Source organism: Spermophilus citellus (assembly GCF_964194105.1).
Source record: "Spermophilus citellus genome assembly, chromosome: 3".
Lineage (NCBI taxonomy): Eukaryota > Metazoa > Chordata > Mammalia > Rodentia > Sciuridae > Spermophilus > Spermophilus citellus.
In genome coordinates, this window is record NC_138184.1 from 143,674,476 (window position 1) to 143,691,310 (window position 16,835).

A 16,835-nucleotide genomic window follows, 5' to 3' on the forward strand; every position below is an offset into this window, starting at 1 on the left:
AGTCTTCTACATCAGCGAACCTACCAAAGGAACTAAATTGATTATTCAACCAGAGGAAATTTACTAGATGAGACTTCCTACTTGTCCTTTGCTATTTTCATGGTTTTTCAAAATATATTTCCATTGCAATGAGATATAGAATTATACCTTGTATTTTTATCGAGTTAATTTTTTTAAGTGTTCATAACTTTATTATTTGCCTAGTAAATGGTACTTATTATATAAGTATTTGCTTTCAAACAAGAAAAAGGCACTCTATGTCATTTAGCTGGGTAGTGGATGAGAGTGTCAAATATAAATAAGAAAGTAATTATAAATAAATAAAATGAATTGAGATTTTGTACCCCTCTTATATTTATATCAATTCTTTTTCTGATTTTTCCCCCCTAAAGCTGTACAAACTGAATACAAGCCCTGGCCTATCATGATGTAAGAATGTGACATGAAAAATCTGGTGGAGGGGGATTATTATAATTTCACAGAGAGGAAGATTCAAAGACTTTGAAACACTCAGAGAAATGTCAGTCTTTTAAAATTTCCTCTCCAGTTGGAACAGCTGGAACTTTGGGATTCATGAGTACCTAGCTAGCCCTTCCTTTCAATCATCTTTCACGTTTTAACTTTCTGTTCATGGACTGTGTCTAATTTGTTTTTCAGTAGGCTGTGGATATTAGTAATGCTCTATGACAGTGACAAAAAAAAATACTAAAAAGCATCCTTGTCACCTTTATCTGTGACCCCATCTTCTTTATTTCATCGTGTAAAGTGATTTTATAATTCCCACACAGTGTTAAGATAAAAACAGAATATATTCTAAAGGATTTCATAAAGTGAATTTCTTACATTTGTATATATTTATTTATTCATTTATTTATTTATTTTGAGTTGTAGTTGGACACAATACCTTTATTTATTTATTTATTTTTATGTGGTGCTGAGGATCGAACCCAGGGCCTTGCATGTGCTGCTAAGTGAGTGCTCTACCGCTGAACCATAGCCCCAGCCTGATTTTCTTACATTTTTAAAAGATATGCTTTTTTAAAAAAATGTTTTTTAGCTGTAGATGATCATAATACGTTATTTATTTATTTTTAATGTGGTGCTGAGGACCGAGCCCAGGGCCTCACAAGTTAGGCAAGTGCTCTACAGTTGAGCCACAACCCCAGCCCAATTTCTTACATTTTTAAGAACAACAACAACAAAAAAACCATATTTATTTCACCAACAAGAGGTGTTCAATAATCTGACCAGGTAACATAAACAGGAAGTAATTATGAATCTGTGGAAGATTATGAAACACACACAGTTATAAGCTGGGCCCAAACCAGATGAACTCCCCTCTCCTGTGGCTGTGATTCAGCTGTTCTCTTACCCTTTGACTCTTGTCTTCTGTGCTCACCACCCATGTAAGGCTGATGCTAAATATTTAGCAAAATAAAACTACTGGTTGAAAATCAAAATAGTGAGTTTATCCACACAGCTTCAAGAATCAGGTAACTTTGTTTTGCTTTAATTTAATATTTGATACATTTATTTTCTCATGATTTATCCAAGCTTTGGATTCTACCCACCATCAGGGATTCAAACACTTGCAAAGACATGAAGTATTATTTCAAGCAACTTCAATGGACTCTGTGGTGTCACCTGCTTTCCGTGTGGAAGTTTCTAGCCAGTGTTAGGGAAGCACCTCTCCAGGTATCCTCCTCAGCAAACCTACCCGCTTGCTGCTCTCCTCCTCCTGAGCCTTCCTGAACTCGTGCTCAAAGGAGCAGTCCAGCTCGCTGAAGAGGCCCACCTCCTCGCAGTTCTTCAGGAATCTCGTTGGGGTCGGAGTCTGATCTGAAAACAGAGGCCCAGTGACCGATCATAAATGGGGCTCTTTCTCAAAAGCCAGTGGAAGCCTGAACTAAATCCATGAACACCCTCCCCTTGGCTTACTAAGATGCCTGCCATTCATCCACAACCTCCCAGCCCTTTAAATGAAATGATAGCGGACAAGCAAAGAAAACCATCAACTCCAAAGTAGGGATACAATGGATGGAAAACTGTGGTACTTGGGGACCCCCCACATCTCCCCTGGACAACTTTACAAGACCTTGCTGCCCTCCACTTGACTGAAGTTCTTATCACTTGATTATGCATTACAACTGTGTAACTTTGTCTTTTTTTTTTTCTTTCTTCTAACTGAAAGAAAATGATTTAGCTAAAATAAGTCCAAAAATCTTCTGTGCCAATGTTAAGCCTGACTTCAGAGGGGGCAGAAAGAAAACAAAAGGCTTTCTAAAGAGTTTTACAGCAAACAAAAAGAAACAAACAATCATGATAGTTCCTTTTTCTTAATGGGAAAAAACTTCAGCAATTCTCTCTCATTCTGAGAATCATAGAAGGATGATAAAAGGTTCCAAGTCAAACACATTCAGTTTCCATCATTTAAAAATATCATTATTAATTTTATTTTCCTTTGCTGTAGCCAAAAGAATGTTCTGAGAATGTTCTTTAAAAGGAAAAGAATTTCTTTCATATTCTTGACTTTCTAGAGAGCTTACTACTTAGAAAACTGGGAAGTTGAAATCATGATTTGTGGCATATTTTTGTAGCATTTGCTGTTCATAAAATATTTTCATGTGCATTTTCTGGAATCTAATCTCATAAGATCCTAGGTGGTAGGTAAGGTGGAATTGCGCCTTTATAATCACTAAGGACAGTCATCTGTCTACTGAAATGTACTTGAGTTGACAAGAATGACAACGTGTGAACTGCCTTTGTAAGAAGAGATAAAGTTCATGGAAGAAAGCATAGCCATATAATTTTTTCCCAAAATAAGGAAAATTGAGATGCAGAGTGATTGAGGGTCTTGCTTCAGTTCTCCTGGGTAAATGATGGCGACACCAGGATTACAACCAAAGCCTCAGTGTTATTTCCATTGTTACATGTGTTTTCTCTACCTAAGCCTCTGATGGACACTGCCAGATTGATGGTGGCATTTGTCCACCAGACCTACATGTAGTCTCAGCATCTCCTTCTACACAGTTGTCTAAGCCATCGCCACCAGGCAACTGATGAGTACCCCTAATTTGAAACAAATCTGCCATTCCTACCCTCTGTAAATGTCTATATTACGATAAATTAGAACTATATTTACTTCTCTAAATTATGTGGAGTAGTTAATCCCAGTAAATCGGTAAATATCCACAGAGCTTCAAAGACTATATTAATATCCGTGAAGCAGAAAATGGTTGGATATCTCCACTGAATCAGCTCTTCATTCCTTATGAGAAAGGGATATTAAAATTCCTAAAGGTTGACTTGGATTCCAGAACAGCAAAATCCCATCTGTATTCTTCCCCATTCTTAACCTGATCTCCAAGATATGAAGCTGTCTTGTTAGTCTGCAGAAAGCCAACCACAGATGATCATAAATTGGGCATTTATGAGATATGGAAAAGATCGTCTTTTGTTGAGAATTATTTTATTAGCACATTAATTAACTTATTAAGATGTATACATATAAATGTATGCATTATATATTTATATATAAAACTATTGCATGCTTATGGAAGTCAAAATTAATATTTGTGCAGGGCTTTGTAGTTTACAAACATTTTCACTCATACTCTGTAGAATCCTTGAACTTCTATAAAGTAAATAGGGTGAATAATATTTTTAAAATTGAAAAATAAGCTTCCTCACAGAAGGTCTCACAACCTGTAGCCATCTTATCACTAAGTTATTGCTTACTGTCAGACACAATTCCTTTTCAATCTAAATTCTGTGCTCTTTGCCCTCCGGGGTCCAAGAGGTTCTAATTATGTGTGTAAAAGACAATTTTGACAATCCAGTTACCTATATTTGAAAACAGCATGATTCTGGAGAAGTTACTCGTATTTCCTGTCCTTTGTATTTCTTATCTTTCAAAGAAAGTTCTAAAGTTTTCAGATTCTACAAATTCTAAAGTCACCCCTCTAATGGGTTAGCTTCAAAAGTCACTGTAATAGGCCAAGAAATACCTGACTATTAAAAGGACATCAAATGAGAACATCAGTAATGGTGGGAACTAGTGATAAAGTCAGAAGTAAAGCTTAGATATGCAGAGTTTTCTGACTAGAAGGTGTAAGGCAAATACAGAATAGAAATAAAAGGTGTGTGTGAGAGACAGAGAGAGACAGACATAATTTTATCATTAATTGGTTAACCTAATATCTCATGGTTTTTCTGAAATAGAACCATTCTTGGAACCATTTATATCCTCCATACAATAGAGCTGCACGATAAGCCTCCCAATCCTCTAGTATCTCACAAGAATGTTTCTGAGAAGACACCTCAAAACAGAACTGAAATATGAGGCCACTTGTCATCAGTAGGAATTTAGCATACAGGTTTTTGTTCCTCTATGCATCTTTGGTAGAGACTGAGCACTTACAGGCCATGATTCAAGGCAGAGAGAAAATCACTCCAGCAGCCTCCATGAGACTCCTGAACTCTGAGAGGAGTCAGGAGACGGTCCATGAAATTAAGCGCAGGACAGCAGGTGAGGGGCCAAGCTGTACGCAGCTGAGGGGAGTGTCTCATCTGCTCCAAAGCAAAATTATTCCCAAAAACCAAAACAAAAATCTACATACACAAACAAAGGAGTTGGATGGTGGTTCAGGGATTTGGAGGACATTGCCCATCATCTTGGGCCTCTTCAATAACAGGAAACAAAAGCCATGGAGTGAGGGTGGTCATGGGTTGCAAAGACAGCTGCTTCCACCTCCAGAGCAATAAGCCCAGAAGGTGATCCTAGGATTGTCACCAAATGTGATTTTCTTTGCTGTGGCATATTTTTTAAAAAAAAGTCCATATCTATATCCACATTTGGCTCTTCCTAATTTTTAATTCACCTTCTTCTTGTGAATGAGCTCTCCTTTCTAGTTACGACAGGAACCATGAGAGCTTAGCTTTTAACATATATTAGAATTCAATACAGGATCTGTAGTTGTCTTTGATCTCACCTGGTACCAGCTCCAAGCAAGCCAGGAAATGTACAAATGTTCAAAGAGGAAGACAGCTCAATCTATCCCATGGCTTAAATAAAGTGGTGGAATTTCTCAGTCCCATGAATACCTATATGAAATAATTGCTCCTACTGGAACTAGACCTGAAGTTAGTGGTTAAAATCCATGTTTATAAACCAAAATGCTTGCAAAAGTTATTTTACTGAGATCCAAGAGCATACACCAGTGACTTCTGGCATCAGAAATTTCTATATGCTGAATAATAATAGCTTATGCTTTTGTAGTAAGGAGTGTTCATTCAGTAGAGATAAAAGATACTCCCAGGAGTATCTTACAGGAACTGGTCTTACAGGAACTGGTTTCAATAGGAATTTCAAGCTGAGATGATTGATTAAGGTTTTATGCTCACCTCTTTTTTTTTTTTTTTTTTTTTAGTGCTTCCATTTCAGGGAGGAATATCTGAATAAGAGAAAGGGATAACTCCGAATCTCAAACTAACCTCAAAGTTAATAACTTTTGAATTTGAACTTCACCTGACTCGAAAGGTTTCATACACCTGAATTGATGCTGCCTAAACACCTGCACATTCCCCCGCTCTCCCAGAGAGTTCGCAAATAGCACACTGGGTTCCCAGGAGACCTGAGCACCTGGTGTAAGAGCCAGCAGAAAACCTTACCCACTTCTCTTCCTATACCTGGTGGTCCTGCGGGAGTCCCTTATGAATTGGACAAGAATGATTGGTACCAAATAAAAGAGGGTAAAATCCTGGCATTTGCTGCAACATGGATGAAGCTGGAGAATATTATGCAAAGTGAAATAAGTCAGGAATGGAAAATCAAACTCTGCATGTTTTCTTTTATATAGAGAAGCTGAAAAGTTCAACTCACAGAAGTAGCAAGAGAACATGGGAAGGTTGGGTGGTAAAAAGAATGGTTAACAGGATGGGGGTACAGTTGGATAGAGGGAGTAACTCCTAATGTTCTATAGCACAATAGGATAACTATGGGTGACAACAATTTGTTGTGTATCTCCAAAGAGCTAGTAGAGAGGACTTTGAATGTTTCCAACACAAATAAGTGAAACATGTTTGATATGATGGACATGCCAGTTACCCTAATCTGATCATCACATGTACTACATGAATTGAAATATCACACTGTACTCCATAAATATGTAAGATTATTATGTGTCAATTAAAAACAAAAAGTTAATTTTAAAAAAGATAAGCCTTAAAAGGGATTTTAAGATGGGCATGGTGGCACATGCCTATAATCCCAGTAGCTCTGGAAGCTGAGACAGAAGGATCGAAAGTTCAAAACCAGCCTCAGCAACAGTGAGGCACTAAGCAAATCAGTGAGACCCTATCTCTAAATAAAATGCAAAATAGGGCTGAGAGTGTGGCTTAGTAGTTGAGTGCCCCTGAGTTCAATCCCCAGTACACTCCCCCCCTCAAAAAAAAACACAGAATTTAAAAAATGTCTTTGCAAAGTTTGTCATATTCCAGTATTGGTTCCTTGCTGGGTCTATTTTTTTTTTTTTTTATAGAAAACCCTGCCAGGTTTTCTGCTCATTTCTTTCAGTTTTTTTTTTTTAAACAGAGAGTGAGAGAGGAGAGAGAGAGAGAGAGAGAGAGAGAGAGAGAGAGAGAGAGAGAGAATTTTTAATATTTATTTTTAGTTCTCGGCGGACACAACATCTTTGTTGGTATGTGGTGCTGAGGATCGAACCCGGGCCGCACGCATGCCAGGCGAGCGCGCTACCGCTTGAGCCACATCCCCAGCCCTGGGTCTATTTCTTGAAATGCAAAAAGGAATGTCTTTTCTTAGAAGCTCTGGTACTAGAACAGCTAAGGAAAGAACCCTTGCCATGTTGACAGCCTACTTGCGTATCTATCCAGAAGAGGGCCACAAACCTGGCTTTATGATTTAGAAATTCACCCACCAGGTACAGGGTAGGAACCTCTGCACCTTCACCTTTGTGAGTGTGTGTGTGTGTGTGTGTGTGTGTGTGTGTGTGTGCGCGCGCGCGCGCTTCCATTTCAGCAAGGAATATCTCAGTAAGAGAAAGGGGTAACTCCAAATCTCAAACTATGCCTGAAAGTTAATAAGTTTTGACACATTATCAGTGCAACAGACAACGCATGGCTACAATTACTTTAAAAAAGAAAAAAGCAGCTTTCAAAGATTTCCATCAGCTCATAGTAGCTATGGAAGCTACAAAGTAAAATTATGGGAAAGGGACATTAAAATTTTTACTACTTAGAAAACTGGAGAAGTTGAAGTCATGATTTGTGGCATATTTTTGTAGCATTTGCTGCAAGAGAAAGGGATAACTCCGAATCTCAAATTATGCCTGAAAGTTAATAACTTTCAGTTATCAACTGCTTCAGCCCAGCAAGTATCATTATTATAATGTAGTATAGCATGAGGCTAAATTCTGATTTAAAAAAAAAAGTTTGATATACTCTACATTTAATAAAAATCACTACTTATTTGGTTTCAGAACTACATTTGAGTTATATTTTCTGTTTCCTTTTCCTCATAGTAATAAAGGCTAGATAGCAAGTCGTCAATTTGGCAGGGGGGGACACGGTGGAAGGAACCCCTTCATATACTAGAGAACAATGTTAACTTTCTAAGCAAAATTTTCTTTCTTATTGGTCTGATGGTCTCAACTATGGTATCAGAACTATGCCAAGTAATTTTATGTCTTTTGATATTTAATTAATAGTGGCTAGAAATAGTACAAAAGTCTCACTAATTCAGACCAATTATAATAAAGGCCAGTTTGCATTCATGACCATTCTAATTACAGGATAGTTTCAAGGCATTTTTATTATTTACATGACGCAGCTTTGACCAACAAAATATGGTTAAATGGAACTCCTCAAGAGAGTGACTCAAATCAATAGTGAAAAGAATTGGAACATTTCATGTACACCCTAAGATACCATCTCACTCCAGTAAGATTGGCAGCCATTATGAAGTCAAACAACAATAAGTGTTGGCAGGGATGTGGGGAAAAGGGTACACTTGTACACTGCTGGTGGGACTGCAAAATGGTGAGGCCAATTTGGAAAGCAGTATGGAGATTCCTGGGTAAGCTGGGAATGGATCCACCATTCGACCCAGCTATCGCCCTTCTTGGACTATTCCCTGATGACCTTAAAAGAGTGCACTATAGGGATACGGCCACATCAATGATTATAGCGGCACAATTCACAATAGCTAGACTGTGGAACCAATCTAGATGCCCTTCAATAGATGAATGGATAAAAAAACTGTGGCATCTATACACAATGGAGTATTATGCAGCACTAAGAAATGACAAAATCATAGAATTTTCAGGGAAATGGATGGCATTAGAGCAGATTATGCTAAGTGAAGCTAGCCAAGCCCTAAAAAACAAATGCCAAATGTCTTCTCTGATATAAAGAGAGCAACTAAGAACAGAACAGGAAGGAAGAGCATGAGGAAAAGACTAATAGTAAACAAAGACGAATGGGGGGAGAGAAAGGGAGAGAGAAGGGAAACCATATGGAAATGGTAGGAGACCTTCAATGATACACAAAATTATAAGAGGTTATGAGGGGCAAGGGGGAGGGGGGGGGAAAGGGGAGAGAATTGAACAACAGCAGAGGAGGTAGAGAGGGAAGATGGGAGGGGAGGGGAGGGGAGGGGGGATAGTAGGGGATAGGAAAGGAAGCAGAATACAACAGTCACTAATATGCCATTATGTAATATTGTGAGTATGTAACAGTTGTGATTCTGCAATCTGTATCTGGGGGTAAAAATGGGAGTTCAAAACCCAACTGAGTCTAATGTATGAAAGACGATATATCATGAGCTCTGTAATGTTTTGAACAATCAATAAAAAAAAAGAATTGGAACAACTTTGGTAAATTTTAATAATTAAGAGTTATTGTTCTCAGAAAATACTGATGTTAAATTAAAAAAAATCTTAGGTACTTTTATATTGTTTTTAAAGTTATATTTATCTCTGTAAATTTTTAGCAAATGCCTTTTAAGAAGTATTTTAAATATTTAGTTCCTATCTGAATTGTAATCAATTCCTAAGCAAGATAGTTGATATTAGATGAATTTTTAAACACATAATCCTTTATAAGTACTCTTAATCAGTAAAAATTTAGAGAATTCCACAGAATTTTAGAAAGGCTTCTTCTTTGAGATAAATCTGCCTTTTATTGAGTGTGAATGTACAAAGGAAGCAACGGGATTCCCTTAATAACACTGATATCACCACTCCCCTGCATCTATCCCATGAGCCAATGCTACCATGAGGCAAACCAAGGTGATATGCTTTTAAACAATAGCTGTGTGGTACTTAAAAACCACCCTGGCTAGGGTGATCCATTGGAGAGATTCACACACACACACACACACACACACACACACACACACACTCTTGAATTGTAAACTGGAATCCATTTATTGTGAACATGGAGAAATGGTGGGCTAAATGCCCTTACAATTTTCTAATTTTGAGTCAATTAGAAAATGCATGGAGGGCTGGGGCTGCAGCTTAGTGCAACAGCACTTGCCTAGCATGTGTGAGGCACTGGGTTCAATCCTCAGCACCACATAAAAATAAATAAATTAAATAAAGGTATTGTGTCCATCTACAACTAAAAATGTTAAAGGAAGGAAGGAAGGAAGGAAGGAAGGAAGGAAGGAAGGAAGGAAGGGAATAAAGAAAAGAAAATGCACAGAGAAGGGCATTTCCTGTAGCACAGGCCCACGTGTAATCCAGGCCTACTGTCAGCCATGAGCTACCTGGTATGTTCCAATAGCAATGAAGCCAGGATTTCAATTTACTTAGAGAGGCTGAGCTGGTAAGGATTATTAACCCAAGATATCATGCTCACCAAGTGAACCAAGGGACCCAAGGCAAGATCTGCCCTGAATAGAGGAAGCTAAAGTTTTCCTCTTAGTTCCTGATTGCCTGAGTTCTCCTACAGTCTTTGTCAAGAGGGACTAGTTTCCAAGTGCAATAGACACTATAGGCCAATTTTTCATATATAAAAAAATATTGCAAAGCAAGGCCTCCAATGTAGTCAGGTGAACTGTTCAAAAATCTATGTTGCTTGACCAGTTAGAAACGTGGATAAGAAATGGACCTCTCCCATAAAGGCCAACAGCCAACTGCATTCTATTAGCCACAATAGATGAGGCAATCTGGTTGGAAAATAACTCTTTCTTTCTTGCTAATGTGTCAGAATCTCCTCCTAAAGACTTTTGACTGTTTGTTCCATTTGAAGACTATTGAATAATATAAGAAAAAGCTGTTCACAACTCAACAAGGACCTAAGTAACTTAAATTAAAAGGACTGGAGATGTAGCTAAGTGGTAACAGGACCCAGGTTTAATCTCCAGTACAATTTTAAAAAGTATATAAAAATATATTCATATATTTAAATCCAAACAAATCAAAAACCAAAATATGTTCTTAGTATGTCTCAACAAATCTAAGTACATAGTAATAAAATCATAGACACATATGGTCTTTGGACAAACTACTTATCCTCTCCATCTTACTTCCTCATATGGAAAAAAATGTGCTGAGGATTAAATAATGTGTGTATGTAAAGTACAGGGCACAATCACAGGCATAAGGTAAAACTATAAATGGTAGCCATTACAGTTATCATGCTGCCCTCTGGTGCAAGCCACCTCTACCACCCTCTGTTCCATAAAAGTGCAAATGATTTAAACATTGGGAAGTAACTATATACCTTTACAATAGAATTGTCAAGAAGAGGAGGTAAGTATGGGCTCATGGGCTCATGGGCTCATGGGCTGTGTGTGTGCGTGTGTGTGTGTGTGTCTGAGAGAGAGAGAGTAATATTTATTATTTATTTCCTCAATCCCTTTTTAAAAAAATATCCCAGTTCATTCTAAAAAGAATTTGGAGTTACATAGGCACCTTCCCTCTGGTTCCTCCCTTAAAATGCCCATGAATTATTAATAGGGTTTGTAGCAAAGGGCCATGACCAATGGATTTGGGCTGTTGGGGTGATCATGACTAGTCTCTTGGAGACAAATGCTCCACTTCATTAAATCATATTCTCACTTTCTCCATGGTGAGAAGTAGCTTTAGAGCCTGGAACTAGAGATGGGCCCTGATTCTAGCCTAGCCTGGGGACAGAGTTGGGCTCTGAAGGATGGTATCATCACTTGCGCCAGATGGTAAGTGCTGAGAAATTGGGAAGGAAAATGGTAGGAAGAAACAGTCTTTGGACTTTCCTGTGTATGCCAGCTTAAGAGACAGCCAGCTGTACCACATCTGGTCTTGCAGGGCTGCTCCATCCAATCTCACTATATGCAGAAGTCAGGGAGAAAGGAACCCTGATTTTAGTGCTGCACATCAGATCTTTGCACAAATGCAGAGAGATTTTCCTGATCACCAGATTTGAGGTGGCCTGCTGGCCACTTGCTGTCACATTGTCAAGCTTTATCTTCATGGCAGGTGTCACTAGTAACATCTCCTTATTCATTTATCTGGGTTGTCTTGTGGTTGTTTATTGTCTCTCTTCTTCCACATTCTACTACTGTGTGTTCCATGATAAGAGGGATCTTAGATATCTTGTCCAGTGCAGTACACCCATGATGACCTCTGTGGGCTCTCAATAAATGTTTGTTAAATAGTATGTAGACATGATAGAGGCACAACTTCAGCTCCTCTCTCTGCTCCTGGGCTGGTGCCTGCCCCAACTTCCCTCCAAGGACAGATCCATTTCCTGCAACATTAACAGGCATTTAAAGGCCTTGTCCAATGCGTCTCTTTCTTAGGCTTCCCACCTGAGATGTTGATTGGGTTTTACCTTTTGGGAAAAGTCCTCAGCACTTTTGAACTTTATCTTTTTTCCCATGCAGTGAAATCAATCACCTTCTAAGTCACACACACACACACACACACACACACACACACACACACACACTCAATCATGTATATCTCTACCCTGAGGGATGCCCATCTCACTCTCTCCACAGGAAAGATGGAACTCACTGGTCCCAAAACGTATGGCAAGAAATAAGAAAGAGGGGCTGTGTGCTTCAATCTTTTTTTTTTTTTTACAATTTGCATTTTCATTTGGAATATAATTTGCTTGTTTAGGTACAAATTCTGTACCTAACCCAAGAACAGATTCTCATTCTGTTTTTTGTTTTCCTGTATAAAACCTAATGATCCTGTTTTTTAAAAAAAAAAAAAGTAGAAGTGGGTCAAAATTTGGGAATTCCTGTGTACCTAATTATTATACCATTAAAATAAACTCAAACACCATCATCTTTATTTCTATACTAAAATTTGACGATGGTTTTCAAATTGATGGATCTGTCACATAATAGCTCGTAATTTTGCAACTTATGTGAGGAAGTACATTGTCCTCTTCAGAGTCCTATTTCAAATTTGGCACTTAAAACCCTCAAGAGCCCAACTTCCCTCACCAAGACATTTCCTCTCATCAGAAGTTTTTAAACTACAGTTGAAGGGAAGGATACAGAACCATCATATCAGGATGCTGGCACGGTATCACGCAGACCAATTCAAAAGGATAGGACCAAGGTAGAAAGGGTTGTCCAAGCCTTTGCCTCCTGAACTCAACACCACCATCCCCATTTGTGTCCTTACTCTGTCCCTTTAGAATAAGAAGTTTGTTTATTGTCTATCCAGAAGAACAGACTCATTTCGATAAAATATCATGGCTTCTGCTTTTACTGTCCTACCCTGTGATAATTATTACTGATAAATATTACTGATAAAGATCAGTAATAGTCATTTTTGAGTAGCAAACTCTACTTGGAATAAATAAAATGGTAAAATGGTTCTTCTAATAAATCTATGAAAGTATTTCAGATCTTTGGAAACTTCTCTTTGCTTTCTTCTTCTTTCTTTTGAGCGGGGGCAGTGCTAGGAATTAATTCAGAGCCTCATGCATGCTAGGCAAATGCTCTACCATTGAGCTACACATCTAGCCTTGGAAACTTATTCTTGAATGCTATATCTATGACATTTCAACACCATCACTAACTGTTACACTTGTAACTAATGAAAGTTAAAGTGATGTTCAAGATGAAGATCAACAAAATGGCAAATGTAGTAGCCATAAATATGCCTACTACATTTTACCAATTCATCTGAAATGCAATTTTATGTAATTGAGTATTGCTTGGGAAAAATATGGTCCAAGAGGGTCTTTAAAGTTTTGCTGTGCTGTTCATTTGAGGTTTGATTTTTATTCTTGATTTTACATTTTAAGCTATATAAAACCATTTGTTTTCACTCATCTATTCACAAGACAGGGCTTGAAGTAAATACATTTTAATGAATGTGTTTTTAATAAAAGTAGATTCCAAAGTTTTTAATAAATTAAAATTCAAAATAGATACAGACAAATAAACCCGACAGTCAAATTTACAATGACGATCTAGTATGTTAAAACTATCATTATGAAAAATGAAGTTTGAGATAAGTAAACACTGAAGTATTTCCTAGGGAAAAAATAGCAAAGTAAAACACTCAAGTAGACAGTCTATTATAACTCAGTGTGGACACCACCAGTATATTACACAGAGTAGACTTCAGTTCTCCAAGTGCAAGGAAATGGAGCTGAACTGAATATTTTTGCATTCCCTTCTAGTAAGAAAATCCTTATGAGATGACGAACATACAAAGTGAGCAGCAAGTTTTCAAATTTAGTACTCGATTTCATTTGGAGTATGAAATGGTCTCATACCACTCCAACAGCAAACTTGAGAAAGCAAAAGAAAATAAACCACTACATTATTCTTACTGGTTTTTTCCTCATGTTTAGTTCTTCCTTCATTTTCTCATTTTAAATTTGACATCGTGAAAATTAAAGTTACTTTTCTTCCCATGATTTTCCACCTGACACTGCCCATGATTGGCAGCAACAGCCACACAAACTAATAAGGATATGGTAAAAAAAAATATTGAAAGGCTGCAAGAGATTAATCAAAACCCTATTTCCTATTTCAGGCAATATATAGAAGAATGCTTCATACCATTGTTCACATATCTTTGGCTGCTTTTTCTTGGATCATCAGGTGGCATTCCTTATAGGACCAGTTAGCAGCCTTCCTGAAAGGCACTACACTGGTTCCTACCACTAAAGCAGAGATCTCCCTACACACCTGCCACTCCCTGATATTCACCTCCAAATCCTCTACCATCAGGCAGTCTATTTCAGGGATTCAATATGGGGAAAATACAGGAAGAACTTAACGTTTTAAAAATTGGGAACTGCACAGTCTACAGCCTTGATACCTGCATATGTACATGAGTATGCTCTGTGTGACTCCATAGAACATCATAAATGGTGAAAGCTAAAGGCCAGGCCATGTTCCCTAACCCTCTCTAGGCTATTATAACTCTTACAAATTGGAGTTTCTGCCCCTTTGCAGGGAAAGTTGAAGCTGTCTCCCAAGAACCAACTCACTCAAAACAAAACACAGAGGGGCTGAGAAAGAGGGAGGAGAGAGAGGAGAGGGGCAGGGAAGCTCTATGGTTTTCCAAATCACAGCACATCTGTACTATCACCGTCAGGTTTGGAAGCTGTGTGGACAGCTCTGACACGGGGAATATCTGAACTTGTGTCTAAACTGGCACCATCACAGAGTTCACATCAGGAATCAAGGACCCTCAACCCTGCCCTGTTCAGTGAGCCCAGAAAAGCTGCTCCACTCCTTGAGTGCTTCCTGGTAATAACCTGTCTGACGACTCTCCGAAGATTTACAAATAACTGTGATGATAAAATACTTGGAAAATGAAAGTGCCATAGAAACACTAAATATATGAGCCAGGTCTGCCAGAGCAGTTGGTTTCTCTGCTGATATCAATTAAAACATGTTCATAGATGTGTTATATCTTTCATGATGCCAGCGAGTCCAGGGTTCAGATAACATATTTCTATCCTGAGAAGGGTCACAGGAGACTATATGACTCCCTTGCCAGGGTTTATGAAACATTCTCTCTGGAATTTTTCAGTTGGATCTTCACAGTAAGCCTGGGCAGATACAATTGTTCCCATTTTAGGGGGAAAGAAACCAAGGCCCAGAAAAGTTCAACTACTTGCTCAAAATCATATAGCCAAATGAGACAGAATCCAGGCTAGAGTTCAGATTCCTCACTCCTATTCCTGAGTGGCCCTGCCACTCAAAATGGGAAGGAATGGCCTAAAGTAATTATTTGCATTATTTATTTCTGCTCACATTTGCTGAGCACTTGCTGTGTTTCCATGCATTATCTCATTTAATCTCCCACTTCAAAGCAGGTACTGTTTCCTATGGAAAGCTTCACTGACCACCTCAGCCTAAAAAGAGCTCCTTCCACTAAAGCTGCACAATGTTTTTCTCTTACAATGTTCATCTGATATATTGTGTATGATCCTTCATTTTAGCTAAGTTTTCACATGCATGCTCTATCATGATGTCCTTGAGGGTAGGAAATATATCAAACTGTGCGTCTCCCAAGGCACTCAGAACAGTACTGTGTGCACTACCAAAGCCTAATTAATACTGGTTGCATGATTAGAGGTATGTGATTTAAAAAAAAGAAAAAGAAAAACTTACATGGAACTAAGTTTCATATTAATAAGTATTTCACATTCCAGAAAATGAGAAGCCTCAGCTCTTCAATTATTTGAGTGAACACTACATTAGCTGATTGCATTTCTGCTCTACCTTAGACATGTATATTTTCAAAGTACAGAATGGGCCAGGGGTAATCAGCCCACCCAAAGGAGAATAAAATTCTTGTATGGAACTGATCTGACCATCCAAATCTTCTTTGCTGATGGCCCCTTACCTGATAACATATTGTCTGTTTTTATTGAGGGAAACTTCAAAGTCATCTCATGCTTGTGCCTATGAATCATCAGATGGTCCTCTGTTGGGAAGCGCTGCGGCACAAATAGAAAAAAAAAGATGGAAAGGGGAGATAGTCAGCTTTGTAGCACATATTTGTCATCAGAGAGAAAAAGATCTATTTAACATTGTGAATGTGACTTGCAAAAGCAAAACAATCAGTTCTGAAAAAAAGTATGAAAGCATGAGTAAAGTTACAAACTATTCTATGCAAGCAAATGTGCTGAAATATTTCTTTCATGTATACTCAAATATATGCATCATGATTTCCATTAGTTTACCAAAGGGTTAACTATATTGCAGAATCTGGCTGAGTGCTGATAATGAATAAGAGATCTTTGCTATCAATCATTCTCTGAGTCCCCACACCTTCCCTGGGAACTTTTTAAAAGGCCTCTACTTCTATTCCCTGGATCTAACCAACTGCACTGACTAATTAGTACACTATATTATTATTTAGGAACTAGAAGGTTTCATCTGAGGGTAGGCTTTAAAATTTTGTGTTTTACTAAAGGATAAAACAGAAAGAGGTAAATTAAAATATATATATATATATATATATATATATATGTATAATTATATATATATATATATATAATCATTACATGATTATATATACATATATTTCAAAAATGTGCCATGCCCTAATATCTGCTTGATGCTGGCAGCTTTCTTTTTAAAAAGAAATAGCATTTAAATTAATGTTTATTATGTTCACAAAAAATTAACTACTAATGGCAGCATGACAAAATTAAAAATTTCCCATTTCTTCTTATAAACATAAGAAGACCATATCCAAAATAAGAAACTGGATTTAGATCTGTGAGGAACTGGAATTTTGCAAAGCCATATGGAACTTTTCTGTAGTGGTTACTGTTTTACATAATAGTGTAAAATTAAGTCTAAGGCATGACAAGTATGCTAGACATTTATCTAT

General features: G+C 37.7%; 1 protein-coding gene across 6 annotated transcripts in view; it reads right to left on the bottom strand.

Moving 5' to 3' along the window:
- Window positions 1–16,835, bottom strand: part of CREB5 (cAMP responsive element binding protein 5) — a 412,930-nt gene that overhangs the window by 314,236 nt on the left and 81,859 nt on the right. For all 6 annotated transcript variants that reach the window (XM_081283986.1, XM_081283987.1, XM_081283985.1 and 3 more), the window contains 2 exons: window positions 15,840–15,933; window positions 1,718–1,839 (listed from right to left, as the gene is read on the bottom strand). In XM_081283986.1, the coding sequence (XP_081140112.1) occupies window positions 1,718–1,839; window positions 15,840–15,933 (216 nt within the window). The remainder of the gene's footprint in view (window positions 1–1,717; window positions 1,840–15,839; window positions 15,934–16,835) is intronic.